Below are 25,376 nucleotides of genomic sequence, written 5' to 3' on the forward strand. Positions count from 1 at the left end.
ATGTAGAAGTTGGGAACAGCCGAGGCTCGTGTGGGTTACATCTGACATGGGCAGAGACTGGGTCTGGCTTTGAAACCACACAGGGTGGTGGAGTGTTTGCTGGGGTTGTGTACCATTTTGCGTTTTTATCGAGGTATTTGTGTTGCTATCTTGTTGCACATATAGTGAATTGAGACTTCTCTGCTAGAAGATATCGTCTATCTGCAGGTCATCAACTGAACGCTTACACGAATTCCATTTTTGAGTTTAAGTTTCAACTCCACTGTATTTTCAATCAACGTTGCTCGCGTTTGGTCTGCGGCCTTATTGTCACGAGGTGATTGAGCTCACGTCAGATAATTGCCTGTGCTGAAACTGGAGTCTCCACAAGTTTGCACTGAGAGGAGAACCAGGCGTTTTGTCTTGCTCGAGTCGAGAGATCTGCTCTGGTGTCTGACGGCGTGAGAGCTGTCGCTGCACCTAGTGGTGGTGGACAAAGGATAAGCTACCAAACAAGGTTCAAACGTGCATGCATGGAGTGGCAAACTGCTCTTCCAGCCAGCTTATGTATTTCTTTTCCAATGCCATTGCAGTGCCTGCGAGCTGATTTCGAGTCAATCCATCAGCAATGCTCGTCCGGTGCCTAGTCAGTGCAGCATATATTCTTCTGCTAGCAATTTCCCGTTACTCCTTCTAGTAAGGTCAGATGACGATGAGCAGCACCGAGAGTCAATCAACAATGCGCGGAACGCTGCTGGACATTTCGCGCATGCATTGAGTTATTTTTCCGTCAAGAGGATGGGACAAAACAAGTCAGAAAGAGATGAATACATGGCTGGATTGAGTCCAGAGCACGCGCGATCTCCAACATGCATGATGTGTCATTCTGGGTGGCGTTGGCATATCGACGCAAGCGAATCATCCATGTCTGGCTCGCGCTCGGACCATGAGGCTGAGACACTCCCGATGACCTTCACCCCACCGCCACCCAAACCCCATTCACTTATCTTCCCGCTTTTGCAGCCCTCACTACTCCTTCACTACACGCAATTTCTCTCGCAATCTTGCCTCTACGGCTACTGCTTGAGCCTGGCAACATCTTTTCACCTACAAATCGCCACGGTCGATCATGAGCGTGCGATTACGGTCACTGTTTCGAGATCAGTCACACGGTATGTTTGGTATCTGCTACGCCTCAGGATCCACCATCTACGCGCCCAATATATATAACTTGGATGAACTATATCTGTGAAGCGCCAGGCATCTAGCACCAACTTATCAAAGATTGATCACTCAACTAACACCCCCCTTAGTTTCCGCTACACATTAGCACATTCCCTTTCCCCAGAACGAGCACACCAAGCAACGCTTGCATTTCAGCTTTACAAGAGAATCATCCTCGATGCCTTCACAACCAATTGATACCGGCTGGGACTTTAGCTCGGTTATTGACCTCATCGACTCCGGTTCCAGCGACATCCGCTCTCCAGCGCTTCGACCTGCAACACAAACCTTTACACCAGCAAGTCGAGATGGAGGAGTACGCTTGGGTAGTTTCTCGAAGCTTTTCGAGAGCTTAGGCTTGCCGGATACCCCTGCGGCACCACTACCGCCGCTCGACCCGGACTCTGAGCTAAGCAATTCTGACGAAGCTACCCTACCGTCCCCCACGTTGAGGCCAGTGCAGACATTGGCCAAACATGTCGGGGCTACAGCCGAGCTTCTCTCAGAGACGCCGGCGTTGACAAAGACTCAGCGCAAGAAGGCTCGCAGACGCGCTGAGAAGGAGCTACTGGAAGAGCAAAACCGCAAGCGGATCATGCAAGAGACTCTCGATCAGCTTGCCGAAGAGCGCGATCAGAGAGCGCATCCAGTGCAGCATGCCTCTCCGCAAAAGCAAGCAGTCGAACTTGACAGCAAATCAATCGAGGACGCCGATGCGGCTGAAACGCTGTGTAGGCCCTCGCGAACAAGCTCACGATCGAACGTTGGGGCGAAAATCAGGCCTGCAACGCCTGCACGAAAGGCAGCTGAAGATGTGCACACTCAACAAAAGCAGCCAAAGACGCCTCAGCCTCGCCCCAGCACACTCAAACAACTATCCACGGTACAGCCACCACAAAAAGCATCGGCCATTGTTGCTTCTACAGCGCCAGCGCCTAGTCATGTGCAACGCGAAACGTTCGGCACTTCAGTACCGAGTCAAAACGTTTCTGCCCAAGTACAGCAACCGTCGCTTGCTGCTACGCCTCTACGCCACGGGCTTGTCCCACGAACTGTTCGACCAGTGACAGTACCCAGGGCAGCCTCGCAAAACGCTGCTATTGTGCAGCCGCCGCCGACTACGCCAACGCCAGCCCCACGCGCTGTTTCGTTTAGCGGACGACGCGCACCTCTTGTGATTCGCTCGAAGACGGAGCGTCATGTCCATCTGTTCAACAAGCTGATGACGACGTTTCCCGAAGACCAAAAGTGGCTGGTGGCGCCGATGCAGCTCTTGAATGAGCGGTCGCGCAACCACGGGCTGCATGTGTTTGTGGACGCGTCGAACATTATGATTGGTCTCAAGGACATGCTGCGGTACCATGGGCTTCAGCACAACGCGTATGACATTTCGTTTGACAGCCTCGCGCTCGTGATGGAGCGGCGTCGGCCTGTTGCCAAGCGGTTCTTTGCCGGGTCACACCGCGAAGCCAACCCGCTCCGGCACATTGAGAAGATGGTGGAGACGTCCAAGGCGGTGGGGTACGACAGCGTGATGCAAGAGCAGGTGCTGATTGTGCGGGAAGATTCGGAGAAGAAGAAATTCTTCAACGACGTCAAGAAGATGGGGTGGCACAAGGCTCAGCAGATGCGAAGCGGCAATGGCAGTGGCAGCGGCAGCGGCAGCGACTCTGAAACGAGCGCGCCGGGTGTTGCAAAGACACGGGCAGCTCCGAAATGGGTTGAGCAGGGTGTGGACGAGATTCTGCATCTGAAGATGTGCCAGAGCATTCTGGATGCCGAAGAGGCGAGCACCATGGTGCTGGCGACGGGCGACGGGGCGGTGGCGGAGATGTCGGATGGGTTCCTAGCGCATGTGGAGCGAGCGTTGAAGCGGGGGTGGAAGGTGGAATTGATCAGCTGGGGACAGCAGATCAACAGTGGCTACCGCAAGCGGCAGTTCCGGGCCAAGTGGGCAGAGCAGTTTACGATTATTGAGCTGGACGAGTTTCTGGAGGATTTGATTGATACTGCCTAGTCATTCTCTATGTATTTTTTTCTCTATGCATCTGTCTGTCTGTCTATTTCTATACATGTGTGTGTGTGTGTGTTGTAGCTAGTGAAAAGTTTTGTTTTGTTTTGTTTGCTGTCATGATACCATACTATATGACTAGTATGGTTCCCAGGGGGAAAGAAAAAAGTTATTAGTTCATCTCAGCCAAGCCGGCCAACTCCATGGTCTCTCTCTCTCTCTCTTTTTTTTTCTGTGCATGACACATGGGGTCCAAAAAACATAAGAGCTACTAGTGTACCAATAGACCTAGTCGTGGTACCTGAATATCATTTCCTATTTTCTCATTTCTAATTTCCCACGGTGCTGTGTTTCTGTCTCCCATCTATGTCTACTATGTATATATGTTGGAATAATGTTGTAGTGTTGCGTTCAAATTCGCTTGTTTCTTATTTCTCTCACGCTCTTGCTCTCTCTCTCTCTCTCTCTCTCTCTCCCCGACTGACTAACTACGCTTGCAGCTTCGCTACGATATCGGTCAATCGGTACTTTACCCACCCCTACCACTACCGCACTCTTCGCTTTGCCTCTCCGCCGCCGCTCCCCCCCCCCGTTCCGCGAAATAGGCTCCCAGACCACAAGTAGGTCCAAGCGTTGCAAGAACCAAACGCCGCTGCCTGCGAGCGCGGGAGTCGGGGTAATCCTCTCACATCTCACATCCCCCCCTTCCCTTCCCTTCCCTTCACATCACATCACGGCGCAGCGCATCCCTCCCTTTCTCTCTCACGTAGTACATGCATACGTCCCTTGCATGCGCCTCGCCTCGCCTCGTCTCTCTCGCCACATCACCCCCCCTTCCCCTCCCAGTCTGACAGTCCCCCCCCTACCCTCGCCCCCAACAAGGCACAGACACAAGCTTGGAAATACACCTAGTGAGGGGGGGGGGATAATAGTAAAGGAAGGGGTGGCGCGCGCACCCGAGTTATTGTTTTGTATCACGATCATCATCATTATCATCATCAGCCCGCCCCCGTCTTGCCAGTCAGTGCTCGTTTTGTGCTCTCGGACTATCAAGTTAAGTTGGGTAGAGTGAGAGAGTAAGACGTGGATGTGTGTGAGTGAGACAAGAACGGGGGGGTTCTGGAGCTCGGGGATGCAATTCGGCACTCGGGCCTGGAGCTATTGTATACGAGATGAGATGGTACACACACACACTACAACTACTAGCAATATCCCCGGGGAAATGTCTTCTTGTTGTGGTTACACGACGTTTGATTACGAGTGTTGATTGTTTTTGTTTTCTTTTTGTTCGTTCTCGTTTTCTTGCGTATCGTGCCGCTGTGTGGGCCCCTCCGCCCGTTCCTGGCTGGGTTGGGTGTGTGAAACACTAGTTGGTGTGTATGTTGTGGAAGGGGAGGGGGGGCCCTTGGGGGAGGTGACAGGTCAACGGTAACAAGGCGCGAGCGGGTGTTTTGCACGTTTATTCTGTTGGGGTGGGTGCGCGCACATGTATGCATGCATGCAGGCAGAGAGGTTGTGCTTGTGATGATGGCAATCTCGAGTCAAATGGCATGGCATGCTATCTATGTTGTGTGTTGGCTGGCACATGGGCATGGCTTGGGGGGTGCGCGTGTGCCCGTGTCACGACTCAATGCGGACAATGGACAAGGTGTGAGTGAGTGAGTGTGTGTGTGATACTGTGGTGTGAGTGAAACGCTGTAGGAAGGGGAATGACGAGGAGATTGTGATGATCGCTGGAGTTGCGGTCGAGACGTCAGGGCGTCTGTGTGCGGGATTTTCAGGCTCGGCAGTCGAGCGAGGCAGGGCATGGGTTTTGTTTTCGCGTTTCATTGATTTTTTTTCTTGCTCTGCGTGGTGCCGTGTGGAGTAAGGTGTGCATAGTAGTGGTAGTAGGAGTGGGAAGTGTGCAAGAGCGGCTAGCCTAGTTGGGGAGCATGGAGAGTCGGCATCGGGCAACAGAGGCTAGCTTCAGCTTGGTCCGATGGTCCGGTTTCCACGGGCGAAAAGCGAATCGACGCTGCTGCAGGGATGCGCGCAGGCCAAAAGGAAATTGCACGCCGCCGAGGCGAGGCTGGAGGAGATTTTTGCAGGTCATGGGTTTTTTTAGTTTGCGGATTAGTGTAGCTTGGGCACGTGTGGTGGAGCGCCGTGAGCGGGAGAGGGCGAGATAGCGGGAGAGAGACGCAGGTCGAGACAGAGCGAGAGAGAAACTGGGCGCGGATCGGATGGTTGGCGGTCCACCACCGGGCCGGGACTTTACGGCAACCCGAGAGGGCGCTTAATCAGGCCATGAGGCGAGCAACGAGGCGGACGAAATACAGTCAGCCGACGCCTTTTGCTGTGTGGGTGAAGGTGTGGTGGGGGAGTGATTGGTAAGTAGGCGTCCAAGAGGCCGAGTTCAGCATGCGGTCAAGAGTCAGCAAGTTTCAGCGCCATGCATCCACGAGAGCTGCCCCGGCGAGTACGTATGTTCATGGCGGAGGCTGTAGCAGCATACAGAGCAGATGGGTACGTAAGTATGTGTAGGCACGGCGTATCCATGGCCTCTACCATGTATCCATGCATGTACCACTACCACCACGGCCACTGCCACTGCCACTGCAATGCAGCGATGCAGCCTTGGGCGGCTCTGGGCGGTGTGTTGATGTCATGATGAGCTAACGCAGCAACCAGCGCATTGCTTTCCGCCCTCTTCCTCCCACTGCAAGCATCATGTTGTCATGGCCGGGCGGCGGCTGCAAGGGCATGGGCATCGTCGCCTCAGCCCGCCCATCGTGGCTATGGGTGTGGGTGGACATGCACATGGATGCACACAACACCCATGTATGGATACCTACATGTACATACTCGGTGTAGTAGGCGTAGCAGTGGGAGTGGGAGCATCCACGGCTGCCTGCACCGCCTATCCAGGGGTCCACACGAGGCGTGCTCTGGCTCTCTCTCCCACTCCTTCTCCCTCTCTCTCTCTCTCTCTGACCCTCATCCTCGCCCTTCCACCCACATCCACCACGGCGGCGGCGGCGGGGCATCGCCATCCATCATCATCATCATCACCACCACCACCATCATCATCATCATCATCATCATCATCATCATCGCCAGCTTTTAGTCCGTACCCCATCGCAGCCATTGATGCGCATCCTTGGCAGCCAGGGCCGACCACTGCGCGCACCAGGGCTGGAAACGAAATTGGGCGCACCCTCCACCTAGCCCCCTCCGTCGTAGCCGCTCACGACGCGGACCTAATTTGACACCCCGGCGCGCTGCACGCCTCAGCCATCCGGACCTTCCCCTACGCCTGCCTTTCATAATCCTTAGTCCGCCCTCTTCCGCTTGCCCTGCCTTTTGTTCGCTCGCCCACCAAAAGCTGCTGGTCGTCCCCTCGACAAGCACAAGAAAAAAAAGGAAAAAGGCTCGACCACCGCTTCTTGCTCCCCAAACACCCTCCCCCCAGACTACCCTCCTTCTCTTCGCCGCAAGCAGCTCGTGGCCGCGTCTTGCCCGTCGCCGCTTCTTTCTCTCTCCATCTCTCCATCTCTCCATCTCTCCCTCTCTCTTGCTCCAGATCCCACCCGCCGCGCCACGGGCCAATCTCTCTCCCACGCGACCAACCCCGACTAAGCCTCCACCATGACCAACAAGAGCTATCTTGCCTTTCTCGACAACACCGCCGCCTCCGACATGCTCTCGCGCTCCACCGTCCCGGGCCTCGCTGCCCTGCCTAATCTCATCCCCCACCGCGTCCGCCGGAAGTGGAGGGCCACCAAGTCGCGCATACGCGGCCGCCAGTCGCCCACGTCATCCATCGCCTCGCTCGAAACGTCATGGTCGCCCTCGGACACGCTGCGCTCTCTGCGCACCCATTCATGGTCCATATACGACGCCCAGTATCTCTTCCTCGCCATTGTTGCCATCTTCTCCCTGTCGGTCAGCGAGGCCCCTGGTCCGTTTGCAAAGACGTTTATTGCGACGCTGCTCATGACGGGCTTGTGCTTGCCCATCACACGCCAATTCTTGCTTCCATTGCTTCCTACTCTTACATGGCTATTCCTCTTCTCCAGCTGCAAGTATGTCCATCCCTACCCGCTTTGGCTTTCGGCCCGTTATGCATTCACATGCTAATCCGCTTCCACAGATACATTTCCGCAGACTACCGACCTGCCATCTGGGTTCGCGTCCTGCCCGCGCTGGAGAACATCCTTTACGGTGCCAACCTAAGCAACGTCCTGTCGGCCCACAAGCACACCGTCCTCGATATCCTTGCCTGGCTGCCATACGGCGTCGTCCACTACGTATCGCCCGTCATTGTTAGCGCATGCATGTTCATCTGGGGCCCTCCAGGAACCCTTCCCATCTGGGCTCGCGCCTTTGGCTACATGAACATCACTGCCGTCCTGATTCAGATCATCTTCCCCTGCTCCCCGCCATGGTACGAAAACTCGTACGGATTGGCCCCCGCCAACTACAGCATTCCCGGAGATGCCGCAGGTCTCAAGGCCATCGACAAGCTTACCGGCATTGACATCTACACATCCACCTTCCTCGCCTCGCCCATGGTCTTTGGTGCCTTCCCCTCTTTGCACTCTGGATGGGCCACTCTGGAGACACTGTTTATGGGACACGTCTTCCCCAAGCTGTTCCCCGTCTACGTCTGCTACACCATGTGGCTGTGGTGGTCAACCATGTACTTTTCCCACCACTACGCTGTTGACCTGGTTGCAGGCAGTCTCCGTAAGTCTTTGTCTGTCCCCGCTTCTGCCTGCATGCTCGCTAACACGTATTCAGTCGCCGGTATCTGCTACTTCTTTGGCCGCGCCAACTTCCTGCCCCGTACTCAGTTCGACAAGGAGTTCCGATGGGACTACGACTATGTCGAGATTGGCGACCCAATGGACGGCGCTGGCTACAGCATGCTCGACATCTACGAGGAATTCCCATCTCATTCCGACTCGGACGACTGGGCCAGTGGTTCCTCGTCATCCTACTCCACCGGTGGCCGAAGCCCGATTGGTTCCCGCTCGCCAACCGACGACAACCAGAGTCTCTGGGACTGTGACACGGTCGGATCCGACACCGAGCACACTCTCCGCAAAGACTAGAATCACCACCACCACCTACACCTTCCGCCTTATACTTATACTCATCTCTAAACTCGCACATCACCTTACACCCCCTCCTAGGTGACGGCCTTTACGACCTATGCATTGGACCGGAGTTTTTGTTTGCGGAGCATTTCAGCGCCCCTTGATTTTCAACACGGGCCTTACGGCATAGAATTACTGGTGTCTCTACAGCGTAGAGTAATGACGTGCATCTCCCTACCAGGACCACTGTTTATTTCTAGTGGATTCCTTCTAACGCCAAGAGCGTGGTTTATTGTACCCTTTTTTGATACCCAAGTCGATCGCTTTTATTGGTAACTTTTTTTTAACCAAGAAAAAAGTTCCGTTGTATACACATTCGCTTCAGCGCCCAGCCGCCACTCTTCGGTTTTACATTTTTTTTTGACAGCGGCTAGCATGGCTGCTGCGTCAGGGGGTTTTTGTTTTGATGACGACGATTTTGGGGCGGGCGGGCTCAAGGCATAAGGAAACGCCTGGAACGCATGGTTGAATCAACGCATGGATCCCGACGTGTCAGAGGGTTCGCTGGGATGAATAATGCGCCCTTCCTTTTTTTTTTAATTACCCTCGCGCGCGCCCTGCTCACCAAACCCCCCCAAAGGAGAGAGAGATGGAGGCGAAGAGGCGGCATGTGGCCCCTCGATATTACTACTTAGTCTAATGCTTAATGGAAAGAAACCCCATTGTGGGTTGCAATGAACGAACCAAAACAAGACACGCCTACCTGACTGTCTCTGCCGCCCTTGGCCCGCCTTATCGTGAGCATCGTACACACCGTTCAACGCCGCCGAAAATACATGTGATTAGCATGGATGGGGGGCGCCGAAAAATAATAGGCGCGTAACTCTTCGTGGCCAAGTGCTTAGTAGCTGACTGACACTGCCACTGACGGAGTCTATGGGGCTTACCGGCTGCAGCTGCGGCTGCGGCTTACTCACTCTCTCTCTCTCTCTCTCTCTCTCTCTCTCTTTTTCTGCAGCCAGGCTTTCCAGATTCTCATCCGCTATTACCAACTCACTAATAGGGATTGCCATGCTTGTCCTTTTCCATCAGCCCCCCCCCCCTAGACACACCGAAATGCCTCCATGCTCCTTGGAGGGAGAGGAAGGGCGGACGCCTGGGTCACCCCCGACACGACACGACACGACACGACACGACACAGAATTAAACTAAACTAAACTAACAAAGTAAACGTGCTAGCATGTACATAACAAACTGCCAACTGTCAAGTCAAGCTGTCATTGCCCTCTGGCTTTGCTTTGGCTTGCCCCCCCCCCTTGTAAATCACGTAAACCACGTAAACCACGTAAACCACGTAAACCACGTAAACCACGTAAACCACGTAAACCACGTAAACCACGTAAACCTAGTCACCTGGTAAAAAACCGCGTTAACCAAGTTTCAGGGCGAGTCAGGAGTCAGTTCTTTGGGTTATGTATGTATGTACTGTGTGTGTATGTATCAACACGATACATACAGCGCACACACACACACACACACACAGACAGAGAGAGAGAGAGAGAGAGAGAGAGAGCACAACACAACATACGAGCTTACAGTATCGCTTACAATGCATAATCAATCAAGCAAATGTCGAGCTTTTCATCAGATACTAACTTTCGGCAATCCCACTCGGCAAACCAAAAAAGAAAAAAGAGAAGAAAAAAAAAGAACATGCATTCGTCCTCTACTTCTTCTTGGTTTTGGTTTGGTCTCGACTACCATTCCCACTTTACTTTACTCTCCCTCCATCTACTCCTCCCACTACACACACACATTTCCATACCCGGATATAGTTCCCTAGCGCCTTTGCATGCTCCTGCTTGGACATAACCTCCCCACTAACCTAGTACCATGCGCAAACCCACATACCCATTCATCGCCGTTGCCCCACTAAAACAAGTCAAGAAGATCCTGGTTACTCTTCTTGCTCGCTTCGCCTGCTACTTGTTGAGTCGCCGGAGGTGGCTGATTGGTTTGCATGCTCATGTTTGCGAATCCATTCATAATGTCGTCGTTGCTCATCTGCGCCCCAGGAGCAGGCGCCGCCCCGCCTCCGTCTCCAAACAACCCTAGGAGATCGTCCATGTTTGATTGCTGTGGAGCCGCATTTCCTACTGGGGATGCCACACGCTGTGGTGTGCCGGCAAGTCCTTCTAGGCCAGACGCGCCCTGTGTGGGCTGCTTTTGCATCGAAGCCGGTGCAGAACCATCGAAATCGATATCCAAGAGATTCTCCACGTTGGTTGGCGCTTGTCCACTGGCAGCCGCTGCAGCCGCTGCAGCAGCAATGGGGTTCTCTCGTGCTTCTTCTTGTTGCTCCTCGATGGCAGCTCGTTGCATCGCTTCCGCACCGAACCGGCCTTGTCCAAGGAAGGCCTCCGGTGGCTTGTGGTAAACCGAGGCCAAAGTCGATAGTTCTGTAAGCAAGTTCTCCAGTAGTTGAGGGGGCAGTGACCGTATTGTCGATGTAATCGGAGGCTTGTCCGAGAGCACAATGTCCTAGGTCGAGTCAACAATGGCTCCAAATCATCTCATGGAGGTCACATACCTTTGTTATCTGTGGGTCGCTAGAGAGGAGTCGCCAGTAGACATAAGCTCGGTCACGAATGTCCGGGTTGTCATTATCTGCTGTGGCGGCCTGCAGGACCTTGGTAACCAAGCCTTGTGCTTGATCTGGCTTCTTCAGGAACAGCTTGACAACAGCTGTGAGTATTTGAAGTTGTGTCTAGGCTCTGTTAGCATTGCCCCTTATACATACCAGCTAAACATACTTGCGTGAATTCCTCGGCAAACGTGTCAACAAAATTTGACAAGATCTCGCCGGCATTGCTGATCTTCTCTGCATATTCTCCCACAATCCAGATGAGAGAGGCCCTTGCATTTGGCTCATCCAGCTCGTCTATGCATTGGCAAAGTGTCGGTATTATACCCTCGTAGCCGGGGTACTTTCGGAAAATGTCCTTAATGACTACAATCGCCTCCTGGACAACGTAGTTGACTTTGGTGTTGATGAGATCAAGTAGCGTGTTGACACACTTTTCGCTCGCGCTTTCAATCTTGATGGCAACTTGACCAATGGCCTTGACCGCTCGTCGTACAAAGTCCATGTCCACTTCCATAGCATACTCCTTCAACTCGGACAGCAATTGGTCAACGTTCTTATCGTTTGCTATCCGCACCATAATTTCCAGCTTTTGCATCTTCAAGTACGGCGGATCGTTGTATTTGCAGAAGAACACACGCATTTCCTTGCTGAGAATGTCGGGTTGTTTTTGGAGAAGCAGGTCGATGTTCCGTAGCGCAACGTACTGTACTTCTGGCGCAGAGGAAACCAGTGTGACTGAAACACGTCAACAGAAATTCCATCATCTTCAGATTGGATACGAACCTAGCGGTGGTGCCATCTTCTTCGAATATGACTTCATCATCTCAGGGGAAATGTTGCGCATATGCAAGAAAACGACCTTGACAGCCGCCAATACCACGCTGGGGTTAACGTGCTGGAACTGCGGGACTACCCGTTCGCAAATGTGCTCTGCCTCCTTGGTATCCGCCGCCTTGTAGTCTGCCAGAGTAGTGAGCAAAGTCACGCGACCCCACTCTGTGCACTCGTTCAGCGCCAGAAGCATTTTCTTGAGCTGCGACGAGCTAATGACAAGAGCCTTGGTTTCCGGTGCGGTTTCGTGGATTTCTACCAAGGCTGTGACCGAATTTGCGACCACCATGGGATTTGGGTCGCCGACTAGTTCCTGGAGCTGCTCGAGGAAGCCGTTCTCTACGCACATGGCGGGCGCGAGATCAAATAGCTTCGCCACACACAAGGCTGCTGTCTTCCGTACGTATGGCGATTCGTCTCTCAGCGTTTTGCGCAAAGGTTCCTCCATGTAATCCACCATTTTATCCACGCGAATACAGCCCATTGTCCGAATTGCTAATGCTCGTATGAGGGGGTTCGGGTCTTCCGAGTCTTGCACAAACGTGTTCACGGCGAGAATACAGAGGTCGGGGTGTGACTTGGCGTAGTTCCTGGGGCGTATTGTCAGTTTGCGGCGGCCAGTCAGTGGCGAATTCACGCACATCAAGTATAGATACACCAGCTTCTTCTGGTCCAAGTCTGCAGTTGCAATGTTCTTCAATACGTCGGGAAACAGCGCGGATACGTCCTTGCCTAGGGTCATTGACATGATGGTCTTCTGGATGGCTTCTTTCCTACCACAGTCTTAGCGTGCCGGCCGTTAACTCTGTCGTGATGCTGGGCGCTCACCGTTCGTAGGCATATTGGGAACTAGAGGCGGGCGTCAGTTGTGAACAGCTGTACTGATGCCTGGGGTAACTTCATACACCAGACCGGCCCGCAACTCGAATGTTTCTCCCTTGCGCGGTGGCGCAAATGCGCCTCTTATCCTGTTGACAGCCATCCCTTATAGATACGTAGCAGCCAATTGCTTAGCCAAACCCCTCCGTTTCCGGCTCGCGAGGCCCGATGGATGTAAACGGTCGGTACGAGGGAGCGGGCCGTCCAAGTTCTGTGGTGGTTCTATGAAGAAATTGAGGAAGTGTTATGCTTGAAAGTCGAGTGGCGGCGTGAGGAGTGAATTGCGAAAGAGGGTAATGTTGGTCGAGCTTCGCGACTGCCACCTTGATAATGAGGCCCGTGCGTTGGTTCGCATCTAGCCCAATGCTTTGACGTTTCCGCCTTTGCCCCTCCGCCATCGCAGTAACATCAACATGGTAAGGTTGCGCAACTTTTTCGAGACCATGGTTCTGATTCTAGTTTTTAGCCGTCCAATCTGCCAAATCTACGTCGACTTTTTGTCGAAGCGCGCAGCGAAGCCGAAGAGAGCGAGTACTCGCGGAAGGCTGTATGTCGTCCGCCGACGTTGACGCGGATGAAACAACAAGCTGATAGTTTTGTAGTTCTACAACATTGCCATATTCATGTCTTCAATTGCTGTGTTCAGTCTGGTGGCTCAGCGCATGACTTCCGCAAAGGCAGTCGCTTCATAACCTAAGCATGCCGAGCGGTCATTACTAGGCGCCCAGGACGGTCCCTACCAAGTCGTACTTGGGAACCAATGTGTATTTGTATTCTTTCAGTGACTAACAACCAGCCGTTCTGGTGTATTTCTATGAAACGAGAACGGTGAACGACATCACTCGGATTTCAGTACATCATATGGCTGGACATGTGGGATGGCATCAGCACACTCTGGGCCATTCTTTCCCACAAGAAAACGGGAGTATCTAGCCATTCACAAGACAAACCCAGCTAGGTACCAGTGTCAATCCTGAGTTCACCGGTTTACGCGCTGGAGGCTATATTGCTGTCTCTGGAAAGGAAGTCGAAAGCAAGTGGTTAAAAGTTTTCCTCCCACCGGAATGACAGCATATCAAGATTCCACCCTTTGATCAAGACATCAAGCTCCCACCCCCAGCCTTTATATCCCCTTGGAGTCCCACCTCGCTTGGTCTTCACTCAATGAAAGCACATTGCCAGCTTTCTCCGCGGCATTGTTCATGTCCGCATATTTTTCTCACTGTCGCACCCAAACCCCACAAAGATTTTCATACAAAGCCCTGTCAGGCAGCTGTGCCTAAACCTCACCCACGGTGGCGTATTTCATTTACACATTGCATGGCTCCGTTGGGCCCAGGTGAGGTTGGCGATCAGAACATCACACGTCGTGTATTCTCTGCGACAGCATCGAACACAAAGGCAACCTTCAGGCATTGTATACATGCGCCAAGGCATGTGATGCTCGTCTTGTCTTGGTATCGCGACGGGGCCAGCGCGTGCTCAAGAGTGACGTCAGGCAACCTAACAGCACGAGGCACAAAAATTCGTCATTCCAAATACGTACTCTCGGAAATGCCGCGAAACGATGCGTTGCATGTTCCTCCAACAGGGTACAGGCACATCAAGTGTACCAGCAAGACAGTACACACATTGGAGCCCGGAGAAAGCTCTCACCGTCAGAGGAGCATGCGTGGCGCACTACACTTTGTGTGTGGTGTAAATTAGCACGGCGAAAATACACTTTCCCGTGCACATCTACGATGGGGAAAATCGGATCGGAATGGTATCAGATGGCGCTTGGGTTAGACGCCTCCCCCCACCCCCCTGGACTTTTGACGTGCACATAGCTGCATAGCTCGTGAGTCAGTGACCTCGGAGGGGTTTAGCTAGCTAGCCAGTCTGCTTGCTCCGTGACATCGGCACTGCCACTCGGCTCCAGCACAATGGCTTCATGCAGAAGGTCCTTTGACATTTCACTTTTGGCAGCCAAGCAAGCTGTCCTTACAGATGCTCCGACACGTCTCTTCAATGACAGTCTGTCGAAACTGGCGCCAAGCAGCTTAGCACTTCTTGTGGTTGTCTCTCTCTCTATTTGCTTACCGAAGGGCGGTGGCGTTGGATTCAAATCACTCGTCTGGAGAGGAGGGGGAGGAGGAGGAGGAGGCGAAGTGCGAGTTTCACGGCGAGACAGGTCCCAAGAGGTCCGAAGAGGGCTTGTTATTACTCAAGTCTGACTAACAGCTGGGCGCCAACCAAACACAGTTCGTTGACAAAAAAAAAAGCGCTCCCGCCAGTCTGGGAACTGAACATTGGCAAAAAGCGCCATATTTTTTTTCTCTTTCTCTTATCTTTGGTCAAACTCTTAATGGGCGTGTGCTAACGGTTTCCGATACTCGGGTGCTACAGTTCCTTGCCTGATCGACCTCCGGGGGTTGTTTCCTGAGACAAGGACGTCTTTTTTTCCGTGTTTCCAATGCCTTCATGCGGCGGTAACCCCGCCCTCCCCATGCCTGACAGAGCCTGGATTGGGCTCTTTTTCTCTCTTTTTCTCTCTTTTTCTCTCCCTTTTCTCTTTCCATCTTTCCACCATTCTTCGCCTTTTGTTCGGTCAAGTTTCAAAACTTGCAAAGCATGAATGAGGGTCGAGGAGTGAAAACAGTAGTAATTTTACATTGCAATCAATTGAGAGTGTATGTGTGTTTGTAACTAAGCGCCGAAGAAGGAAAAAAAAACAGCGCTCTCAGAACCAGTCCAATGAAGCGCTTTGCTCCATTCTCCGTAGAGTGACTTTCCATGCCCTTCTAGGGGACAGAAGCACGTTCTATGTGAACTACCATTGATAATTGTCGTGAAAGAGGAAAGGACCATTATAGCGAATACCACCCTCCAACCCCAAGCCTCACCCATTCATCTTCTCAATCATCACCTCGGCGGTTGAACATTTAGACAACCAAGTCACGGCGAGCGAAGCGTCCACGTCCACGTCCACGTCCACGTCCGCGTCCACGCTGTCCGCCCTGGCCATTGTTGTTGTTTTGTCCGTTGTTCTGTCCGTTGTTCTGACCGTTGTTCTGACCGTTGTTGTTGTTGTTGTTGTTGTTGCCGCCATTGTTGTTACCGCCGCCGTTGGTAACGGTAAACCTTACACAGTCATCCTGGGGACCACGTTGAGCGACGGGCATGAGAACAGGCTGGTGGTTGCTAGCCGAAGTCATTGAGCAGGCACGGTAAACACCAGCAGGGAGGCCCTTGGCAAGATCAGCACTGAGGAGACCTTGGCCGTTACCAGCATCGTTGACACCCTTGAAGAAAGCAAACTTGACTGGGTCCGGAGGCGTGTTGGTGTTGATGTTACCGCCCAAGTCTTGGACAGTAATGTGAGTGTGGCCAACGATCTTTCCTTGTCCGTTGACCGTCTGGGGAGCGGCGTAGTAGGTGACGTCAGGGTTAGTAAATGAACCAGCAGCCAAGTTCGAGATTTGGACGCTGAACTTTATGGCCGTGTTGGCCTGAACGGTTGAACCATCCTTGGGGTTAGTGAAGACAGCGGAGATCATGTTCTGAGTCGAAGGAATATCGCCCATGGCTGTGCAATGGTTAGAAACCGATACGAATATGGCGGATGGAGCAAACTCACGAATACCGTTACAAGATCCGCTCTTGACCTGAAGACCGTTGGTAAGCGTCTTGCCGGTACAGTGGTTGATGAAGTTGGCCGGGTCACTTGTAAAAAGTCAGTACGGTAGCTATGAGTGAATGTTGCAGCGGAGACTTACGTAAGGGAAGCAGCCTGTCCAGCTTCCGCGTTGTTACCGAGACCATTGGACTGACTGTTTTTCTGGACGTTGTTGGGGTTGAGTTGTAGGGCGTTGTTGTTTCCACCGTTGTTGTTGTTGTTGTTCTGACCATTGTTCTGACCGTTGTTCTGACCGTTGTTCTGACCGTTGTTCTGACCGTTGTTCTGACCGTTGTTCTGACCGTTGTTCTGACCGTTGTTCTGACCATTGTTCTGGCGGCCATTCTTGTTGTTGTTCTGGCCGTTCTTATTGCCCTGAGCCACGACACCAGCCGCAAGGAGAAGAGGGAGGAGAGTTGAGAATCGCATGATGAAGACTTAGACTAGAATCGAAAAAAATGTACTGGTTTTTAAAGAGTGGCGTCCGACTAGCGGTGGATTACAATGGGAAGAAAGAAGAAGAAAAAAAAGCAGATACGTTCAACGTGATCTGAAAGGTAAGTATTAAGAGGAAGAGAAAGGAATGTAACCCTCAAATGCGGAACCGGATTGTGGTAGAACAAGCGACTGATGATGGTTCAAAATAAGTCGACGGAAAAGCAGTCCCTTAAGTGCTTGGCGATTTTGACCGGGCCTACACCAAAAACAACCTAGCAAGGCGGCTCAGCGTTCCTTGGGCATGAAACCCGCGATGAAGGCAGACATGTCTCACCTGGACTAATTCCGGCATGCCTAAGATCACGCACGGTGTGCGGGCATCAACTCATAGCGTCGACTTGACTGAGGCTGTCCTGGCAGCCATTCCTGGCCAGGAACACGCCAGGCATTGAGGAGGAAATAAAAGAAACGGATGGTGTATGAGGTCGGGCATGTAAAGCACGAAATGCCGCGAAGGCGGTTAGCGCTAGCCGCAACAGGCAGCACTAGCGCCCATTGAAGCTTGCCGCCGCCCTACACCTGGCACTTTTGCCGATCCATCTCAATTTCGAGGACGTCGTACTCAAACTCTTCTAATGCTTTCCCATGCAGCCAGCGGTAACCGGATGCACGGCATGCCTGTGTGATTGAATCCGACCATCCTCGCCACTGTCGTAACCGTGTTCGTGGAGATTGGTTCACGCACTTTGCGACCCACTCTGTAACCCATGCCTCCTCCTTGAGCCTCAGCAGGCTGTCGAGCACCACGAACATGGCAGGGCTGGCTGATGCTGTCATTCTTCCTGCCTGACGGCTGTGGCGGGTGACAGGTGAAGGGCCCGCGGGCCAGCAACAGGCATTCGGCTTTGCACCGCTGCATATCGCGCAATCCGACCATGAGTCGTCCCTTTGCGTGCCGGTGACGGTGACGGTGACGGTGACGGTGACGGTGACGGCGACGGCAACACCATGACGGCCGTTATCCGCCATGCCAACCCGACTGATCGCCGCTATCTGAAGCTTGTTATTGTTGGGAGAGTCATTGAGGAGTTGGCAGTGTTGCTTGCATACGTGCACTGCAGCAGCCCACGAAGCAGACTCTGCTCGTCACCCGGAATGCGTCAAGCGTCGCACTGTGAAAAACGAACGCTTCGCCTGGCCGACTTCTCCGTCTTTGCCGTGTGTTCCCCCCTCTGCGTGTTTGTTTCCGCGCGCTGACAGGATTTGCTCCTTGTCGGCCTTTGCACAGCGGCTACGTCCCTCTCTAGCTTCTCGGGCATCCCCGCATTGGCAAAGCGAGCCTCCGGGAAATAAAAGCTGAGACAATTTACGTTCAACGTCGCTACGTGTCTTTCGCCGGTGCCTTGCCCAGTTGCAGTTATTACTGAATCAACATTTCCCCATGCAGATCGGCTGCAACGGGTCTCTCGGCATGCCTGAGGCAAAGTGGGTTTTCAGGTACAATAGATCTACATCTGTAACCACCTTTAGACGGAAACATGTTAGGTTGCATTATCCTGACGCCTGCGACTGACGTTGATAGGCGAAGAAAAGGTGCTGACCGCGTCCCTTGCGCGTAATAATCTCCAACACGGATACAATCTTCGACACCAGCCACGCGTACTGCCCTCGGATCTATTCACATCCACTTATTCACATCGTAGTCAGTCGACCCTCCATTACCTGGACAGCGCCACCTTCGAGATGGAACTCCGAAATTGACCCGGCCGCATCCATATGCACCTCTATGGAAATCTCGCTTCGTCTCCCCATCTCGACGCCTTGCACAATCTCGTATTTCAACGTCTCACCAGCACAGCCACCGTCTAGCGACAGATAAGCCGCCAGGTCGCTGGCCGCACTTCCGGTTGCTGGATCCTCCAATGGGCCCTCAATCATACGTGTCCTGAGCGTTGTTGCGCCCTTGTCTTTTTTTCCTGTGCGAACAAAAAAGTATGTTCCAATAAACGTCTTATTCCAACCCTCGTCCAAGCCGTCGACCACAAGGGACGCACTAGCTAGCGACACAAGGCCCAAGGCCTCGATGCTCTCCAGTTCAATCAAGGCAAACGTCATGCCTTTGACAATCGAGACAATGGCAAAGTCATCCTTGACCTTGATGTTGCCTTGTTGGTGGGCTTCTGCCAGTCGAGGCTGGATTTCGAAGAGCGACTTGTTGCTAAACCTCTTGCCATGGATATGGCTTGTTACAGGTCAGTAGTCGATCCTATTGGCGTCCCAAACTTGGTCTTGTTAAAACAGAATAATATACCTACACATTATGAGGTATCGACGCCTTTGCCGTTCTCTTGGCGACATCATATCGCAGTCCCACGGGCCCGGCCTTCAAGTTGAACGTTGCCTCGATGACGCCCTGGTCAGCACCACTTGCGCGCGCCACTCTTCCCAACACATAACAAGCCGTGCCGACGGTTGGATGACCGGCAAAGGGCAACTCCCGAGACGTCATAAAGATATCGACGGTCCAGGCACGATCCGCGCCATGCTCGGCATTCTCATGCAGAAAGGTCGTCTCGGAAAGATTGTACTCCCGCGCAATGGCTTGCTTTTGTGCCTGAGTTAGCGTGCGGCCACTAGGGATGCGCACAATGGCTAGCGGATTGCCTTGGTAAGGCTCCGAGGTGAAGACATCCACGGTAACAAAGTCGAGCGGAGAAGAAGTCGCCATTGCGAAAGGGAGAAGTGGCAACGCAGTCGACTATGTGGTTCATCTGACCAAGATGCATTGATGAAGGGAGGATATTTCAAATAGGCAGGTTGCTTGGTTGGGGTGACTCATCGGGGCGCAGAACAAGGGCCGTGGTGGCTGAAGGATCTCAGATCTTGGTTTCCCCCCCACTAATATCGGACACAAGGCAATTGTGCGCTCTGCATTGTTGGCGTGTTTGGACTGTCCATGATTTGATGGTACTGGGCTTGCAGCTCATAGTCGCTGTTACGTATCTTGCACGTCAGTAACGGTTTGGGTGCCTTGGTTAGGTCAGTCGCTGGTGCTGGTCTAGAAGGCACGATGATGATCTGGCGTACTCAGCCTCCATTCAAGGCACTTAGCATGAAGGCTAATCCAGCCAACACCATCATGCTTGCTTTTTCCCCTTGATGTATCTCCTCTGAGGTGAGGGCCTTTCTCCGGTGCACCTGCCCTAGGTGTAGGTGTAGGTGTAGGTGTAGGTGGACTGCGCGCTGTTCTAGCCACACTGGAAGCGGTTAGCTGGTCTTTACACACACGTGTGTGGCTTGACTGCCAAGCCACATCAGGTGTGTGTGTATGTATAGGCAAACAGAGCCCTTGGAGATGATTCCATAACGGCATATTTTTCTCTGCTGCTCCCCCTGAGGCTGAGCTTGGGCATCATAGATTAAATGTATCGTCATGCGTGACGATAAGAAAGTTAGTTGCTGGTACCTGTCTTGTCGGACGCAACTCCGCCACTACACGTTGGAACGCGGGGCCCCCTCACGTTGTGTGGAAAGCACGGATGGCCCTAAGGACAGTAGAGAGACAGTGGCTGGTTGCATGGCAACTGGTGACTTTGCATTTTCTCCGCAGGGACCCAATTAGTGCTCTGCTGAGAGAGAGAGAGAGAGAGAGAGGGATGAGGAGGGGGTTGTGGTGTTTTTGCAATGTTGCGAATGCGAGTCTGGTGTCGATTGTGTGGTGGTGGGGAGGGGGGGGGAGTGTAGCGAGTGAGGGCGTTGCAGTTTGTTTGGCGCCGTCCGACCCCCCGATCAGCGCTCAGCTAGTGGCCATGTTAGTGTGGTTAGCTGGTGGGTAGAAACATTCATCCGCCATGTACCATTCGAATTACACCTGTCGCACCCCATCGTGTTCCTCTTAATGAAAGAGGGGGCATCCCTGGGGCGCAGCCAATCAGACACGAGCAGGCTTACATGTGGAGACGACGGGGAAGCTGGCCGCCCTCAGCCCAGGGCGATCTCCACGGAGATTATCACAACGGGCCACATTTCGATCCAGAGGAACAGCAAGTTGGGATAGGCACGATGGCCCTGCGCCGTGTTGCGATAATGAGCCAAGGCTGATGTCCGTAACTGCCGTATCATGAAACTTTCGTGTGTATTATATGGCTGACTCCTTGGGCAGAGGGCGTTGAGCAAAGCAAAGTAAGGAGCGGCCAGGGCGGCAGCTGATTGGCGCAATGATCGCAGGTGCTCGATCGGTGCAATGGGACAATCTCGGCTGGGGCTACGCTCGAGGAGATGAGTGTGAGATGGTAGGCCGGAGAAGCTCTGGTACTAATAAGGCTCTCAGGAGCGCCCTTTGCTTTGCATTACGCAGCGGGCCAGAGGGCTGAAACATTTCCGTCATGCGCAGCATGCAGCAGCATTGAGGGTTGGTGGTTGATGCCCAAGGATTCGGCATGCAGGCCTATCGCACTCGGACCGATGCGGGAGGCAGGTAGGCGGGCGACGGGCAGCGGGCAGCGGACAGCGGACAGCGGACAGCGGACAGCGGACAGCGGACAGCGGACAGCGGACAGCGGACAGCGGACGACGTTGATTCGTGCAGGCCGAGGTAGCATTGGCATCGGTGTTGTGTACTGTATATGTGTAGTGCTATGGCAGGCCATGTGCCGGAGGCGAGACTAGCTGGGCGTTGGCGTGCTTTTTTGTAAGAGTAGGCGTGTCGGGTGTGGGAAGGGTGCTAGCATGTAAAAGAAAAACGAGGCACACACGGGCTCCGTTCGCAGGGGAGGGGAGGGGAGGGGAGGGGAGGGAAGGGCACGGGGCGAGCACGAGTTTGGTGACGAGTTCGCGTGGCTGCAGGTTCCATGTCTGCAAGGTACATGTCGTTTGCGGGTACGGTGCATGTGGTGGGTGCTTGTCGAGGGTACCAGTGCCAGTGCCAGTGCCATTGGCGAGTCTGAGGCCGTGAGCAGTGACAGGCGGGCTAGGCCCCGGCCCCGCAGCCTTCACAAGGGCTCGACAATGCCAGTCGAGCCGAGCAGCTAGTGTACAGACATAGCATGTACTGCTATATGTACATGCTGCGTGGTGGTGCGAGGGGGCGGCGGCCCAGGGTCGTCGTCAGCACCAGCAGGGCCAGCAGAGGCACCGTCATGCATTGTGCCTGTGGCCGTCGTCGCTGCAAATGCCGGTACTCGCGCGCATGCTAGTGGCCAGCCCCAGGCGTGCAGAGGCAGTACATGTAATTTTCTCATTGGCAGGGCCGCAAAAACGGGGGCCGCTGACTGGAGGCGTCGAACGGGGCTGCAGACGCACGACTGTATGGAATCTGCAAGGCCCGGCCAAGCCTGTGGGCGAGTTCACGGTCGAGTTCGCAGCCAAGTGGGCCCGCTGGCAGCAGTGGCAGCACGAGGGCGAGGGCGAGGGCAGCGGCGTCGCCAGCGCGGCCTCGGGGAGGCTTTTGCGTTGCGGTGCTCCGAAGAGGACGAGTTGGGCAGACTTTTCTGTGTGGCCCGAGTCAGGCAAGGGAGGCTCTACGCCGGAACGGCGGACCCTTTTGTCTCGCCTTGGCATGAGCTGGCCGGCCGGCCGACGAGCGAGCCAGCCAGCCCGCCAGTCAGCCCGCCCATTCCAGCCAGTCGGCCAGTCGGCCAGTCAGCCAGTCAGTCGCCCACTCTCACTCACTCAGCCTGAGCCACAGGCGTTGGCCACCCCGTCCAGCAGCACGGCGTCGCCGTCCATCGTGGGCTGTAGTCGTAGTGCTGCGCGGGCTGCGTGGCAGAGGGGCCGTGGCGCTGGCGGGGGCGATGGCGATGGCGATGATGGTGATGATGATGATGATGGTGGTGATGGCAATGGCAATGGCAACGGCAACGGCGACAATGGTCGTGGTCGTGGTCGCGGTCGCGGTCGTGGTCGTGCACAGGCATGCCTCGATGCTCAGGTCTCAGGTGCTGCTGCGCTCGACGCTCGACGGGGAAGGCGTTGCTGGCCCTGGGCCGGGGAGGGGGGGAAGGAGCGGCAGGCGCTAGGCCGCGTTGGTCATGGTTCTCGGGGAAGCTGGAACACCCTGTCACTGACGCCACTTATGCAAGTGCGAACGCGACCATCACGGGCCCCCCGCGCAGGGATGCGACGAGCAAAGAAGCGTCGACTAGAGCAAACGCAAAAACCCTTTCTGTATACCTATCCGTTGGCTGCCCGCGCCTGCCCGCACCACTCTCTCCTCCTCCTACACATACATCTCCTTCTCTCCTCCGCCTCGACTCCACGCTTCCTCTGCCCTTGGTTTGCTCGCCGCGCCCTCGCCTGCTGTGCCCACCCCCCACCCTTGACCACGCCCACATCTGGTGCCCGCCTCTCTCTATTGTCCCCATCCGCGCCTGCACTAGCAACCACAACGTAAACAACGCCAACACTGCACCACCACCACAACCACCACCACCGCTAATAACAACTCCAACAACCACCATCCTCTCTCCACCACACCACAACCTCCCCGGTAGCCTCCTCTTTGCTTCTCCTCCCCCTAGGGCGTCGCCTCTTCCGTTGCGCTTTCCTTTTGTCTGGCTCCGCTCCCGGTCGCCCCGTCGTCTTCTTTCCTTCTCCCCACACTCCGGCCCACCACGAGATAACCCCACGTCACCACTACTGCCAGCCACCCGAGTCTCCGCGGCTTCGCCTGCGCTGCCACACGCACCCTAGTGCTGCTGCTGCAGCGTCGCCATCTTGCAAAAGAAAGCACAAAAGGCAACCCGCGTCCCGCTCGCCCATCGCGCACACGACTACATAGCCACGGCCATGGCACCCAGTCATTCACGCACCGGCTCAGAAGAGTCCAACCATTCTTCCATGGCCTACATCCTCGAACACGTCTTGCAGTATCCCGGCAGTTATGACATCCCGCTCAAGACAATGTACGAACTGAACCGCGTGGACCGAGCTCAGCCGCTGCCCAAGATGCTGCACAAGTCTGGAAACACGTCTCCTGTCAATGGCCAATTTGCCTGGAACAGTGCCGAAGCCGCCGCCATGAGTTTCACCTCGTCTCTGATGGGTCAGCTCAAGGCCCTGCCCACACGAACCAGCGCCCTTCCGCCTGCCTTCATTGTCAACTTTGTTTCACGGACCTTCATGCCCGAGCCGTCTGACGTTGACTGGAGCCAGGCCTTGACCGCGCTCGACTACCTCAAAGACCTCGAGACCCGGCGGCGCAGAGAAATGGCGACTACATTCGAAGCCCTTGATGTGCACAGGGACACTTGGGAGGCTGACATGGCCCGTGTCGCCGAAAAGGCACCGGGCATTGCTCTTTGGATCAACAACCTCGAGGGCAAGAACCATAAGGCCGAGTCGTACTATGCCCAAATTTGGGTAGGGCTCCGTCGATGGGTAAGCTTTTTTCTTGTCCCACTTTCGGCCTTGCTTGGATGACCTAACAACGGCTGCTAGATTATGATCAACCATCTTTCAGACGATGAGTTCAACAAGCTCAACTGCATCAGCTACCTCAATACGCTGTTCCCCCCTGTCCACAGCCAGACGACGCTCCCCTCGCAGTATCTGGACCACGAGGCCCTCAAGGAAGAGCGCCAGGTCTTCTTCGACATGATCAGCCAAGTGCAGCGAAGGGGTCCTGACGTGCTGCTTCCGCTGATCCACCGGGACAAGCGCCCGGAAGACGCTACTGGCTGGCCCTCTGTGCAGAGGATTGTTGACAAGTACCTTCGAGTGGCGCAGAACATGATTCAGGACTGCATTTCAACACATGGCCCAGAGTCGTTCGACCGCTATGTCCATGGACCTGTAAAGGACAAGAAGCATGACTCTGGCGTCAGCTTTGGTTCGGAGCGTAGGCCCAGCATAGGTTCCAGCATGTACGAGAGGCCGGTGCAAGAGCCAATGCCCACCTATGCATCCTCTACCAAAGGCCCTAGCAAGCTGGAGAGGATCACGCGCGAGTTTAGGCGCATGCGCGTCAAGCCTCGACCCGAAATCGAGGAAATCACACGCATCAAAGAGCAAGACGCGGCCGACTACGTTCCCCAAACGGGCGAGAATGTTGGAAAGAAGTCGCTCAAGAAGGCTCGGTCGCTGGCCAGCATCCGATTTGGCAACAACAGCTCGACGTCCCTGTCGAGCCGAAAAGGCAGCGACGCACTGCCATTTGATGCCGACGAGATGAAGAAGCATCGCTTGATGTACGAAGCATCAGTCAGCAAAAAGGCCAGTGGGCAAGTCTAGGCGGTCCCGCCGGCTGGCCACGACCTGAATCACGAATTCATGACGATATCGTCTGCTCACGAGTCAAAGTGATATGGCCCGGCTATCAACAGGCTCCGGCAGCACTTTTCTTCGGACCGAACCTGCACGCCAGCAACAACGCACAAGGAAGGCCTAGCACGCAATGCCGCCCACATGCTGGCTGTATGACATCGGGTTTATTGGAATACCACCTATTGTTTTGTTATGTTTTGTTTTTGTTTTTCTGTCTCTATTCCCCCTTTCGCCCTTCGTACCCCCCTCTCTTTCCGTTCTGTTCTTTTTTTTTCACGAGGCTGCAAAGTCGTGCCGAGGTTGAGGGTGCGGCCACGGCACCCCCTTGTCTCTCGGTTTAGCGGGCGTTATCTCAAGCATCAA

At 54.3% G+C, this 25,376-nt stretch overlaps 8 protein-coding genes across 8 annotated transcripts; 4 read left to right on the forward strand and 4 right to left on the reverse strand.

Moving 5' to 3' along the window:
• Positions 1-1,075: 1,075 nt before the first annotated feature.
• SETTUDRAFT_136730 (uncharacterized protein) lies at positions 1,076-3,400 on the forward strand. Its single transcript, XM_008029094.1, has 2 exons — positions 1,076-1,151; positions 1,293-3,400. The coding sequence occupies exon 2, from the start codon at positions 1,382-1,384 to the stop codon at positions 3,218-3,220; it is 1,839 nt and encodes a 612-aa protein (XP_008027285.1). The 5' UTR covers positions 1,076-1,151; positions 1,293-1,381; the 3' UTR covers positions 3,221-3,400.
• Positions 3,401-6,844: 3,444 nt separating this feature from the next.
• On the forward strand, positions 6,845-8,313 carry SETTUDRAFT_20251 (uncharacterized protein; the record flags this gene model as incomplete). Its single annotated transcript, XM_008028692.1, has 3 exons — positions 6,845-7,281; positions 7,350-7,945; positions 8,000-8,313. 3 exons carry the CDS (start codon positions 6,845-6,847, stop codon positions 8,311-8,313), a joined length of 1,347 nt encoding a protein of 448 aa, XP_008026883.1.
• A 1,714-nt stretch (positions 8,314-10,027) lies between these two features.
• On the reverse strand, positions 10,028-12,915 carry SETTUDRAFT_163566 (uncharacterized protein). Its single transcript, XM_008029095.1, has 7 exons — positions 12,682-12,915; positions 12,605-12,625; positions 12,418-12,549; positions 11,729-12,366; positions 11,112-11,680; positions 10,889-11,065; positions 10,028-10,839 (listed from the first exon to the last, which is right to left on the reverse strand). Exons 1-7 carry the CDS (start codon positions 12,756-12,758, stop codon positions 10,231-10,233), a joined length of 2,223 nt encoding a protein of 740 aa, XP_008027286.1. The 5' UTR covers positions 12,759-12,915; the 3' UTR covers positions 10,028-10,230.
• Positions 12,916-15,579: 2,664 nt separating this feature from the next.
• SETTUDRAFT_136738 (uncharacterized protein) lies at positions 15,580-17,183 on the reverse strand (the record flags this gene model as incomplete). Its single annotated transcript, XM_008029096.1, has 3 exons — positions 16,414-17,183; positions 16,275-16,360; positions 15,580-16,223 (listed from the first exon to the last, which is right to left on the reverse strand). Exons 1-3 carry the CDS (start codon positions 16,740-16,742, stop codon positions 15,580-15,582), a joined length of 1,059 nt encoding a protein of 352 aa, XP_008027287.1. The 5' UTR covers positions 16,743-17,183.
• Positions 17,184-17,324: 141 nt separating this feature from the next.
• Positions 17,325-17,780, reverse strand: SETTUDRAFT_20254 (uncharacterized protein; the record flags this gene model as incomplete). The annotated part of the gene is made up of 1 exon (XM_008028693.1): positions 17,325-17,780. The coding sequence occupies one exon, from the start codon at positions 17,778-17,780 to the stop codon at positions 17,325-17,327; it is 456 nt and encodes a 151-aa protein (XP_008026884.1).
• Positions 17,781-18,240: 460 nt separating this feature from the next.
• SETTUDRAFT_163567 (uncharacterized protein) lies at positions 18,241-19,629 on the reverse strand. Its single transcript, XM_008029097.1, has 2 exons — positions 19,067-19,629; positions 18,241-18,993 (listed from the first exon to the last, which is right to left on the reverse strand). Exons 1-2 carry the CDS (start codon positions 19,477-19,479, stop codon positions 18,444-18,446), a joined length of 963 nt encoding a protein of 320 aa, XP_008027288.1. The 5' UTR covers positions 19,480-19,629; the 3' UTR covers positions 18,241-18,443.
• A 2,292-nt stretch (positions 19,630-21,921) lies between these two features.
• On the forward strand, positions 21,922-23,142 carry SETTUDRAFT_31974 (uncharacterized protein; the record flags this gene model as incomplete). Its single annotated transcript, XM_008028793.1, has 1 exon — positions 21,922-23,142. One exon carries the CDS (start codon positions 21,922-21,924, stop codon positions 23,140-23,142), a length of 1,221 nt encoding a protein of 406 aa, XP_008026984.1.
• A 395-nt stretch (positions 23,143-23,537) lies between these two features.
• Positions 23,538-24,980, forward strand: SETTUDRAFT_90408 (uncharacterized protein; the record flags this gene model as incomplete). The annotated part of the gene is made up of 2 exons (XM_008029098.1): positions 23,538-24,128; positions 24,189-24,980. 2 exons carry the CDS (start codon positions 23,538-23,540, stop codon positions 24,978-24,980), a joined length of 1,383 nt encoding a protein of 460 aa, XP_008027289.1.
• Positions 24,981-25,376: the final 396 nt, after the last annotated feature.

This window comes from Exserohilum turcica (genome assembly GCF_000359705.1).
Source record: "Exserohilum turcica Et28A unplaced genomic scaffold SETTUscaffold_3, whole genome shotgun sequence".
Classification (NCBI taxonomy): domain Eukaryota; kingdom Fungi; phylum Ascomycota; class Dothideomycetes; order Pleosporales; family Pleosporaceae; genus Exserohilum; species Exserohilum turcicum.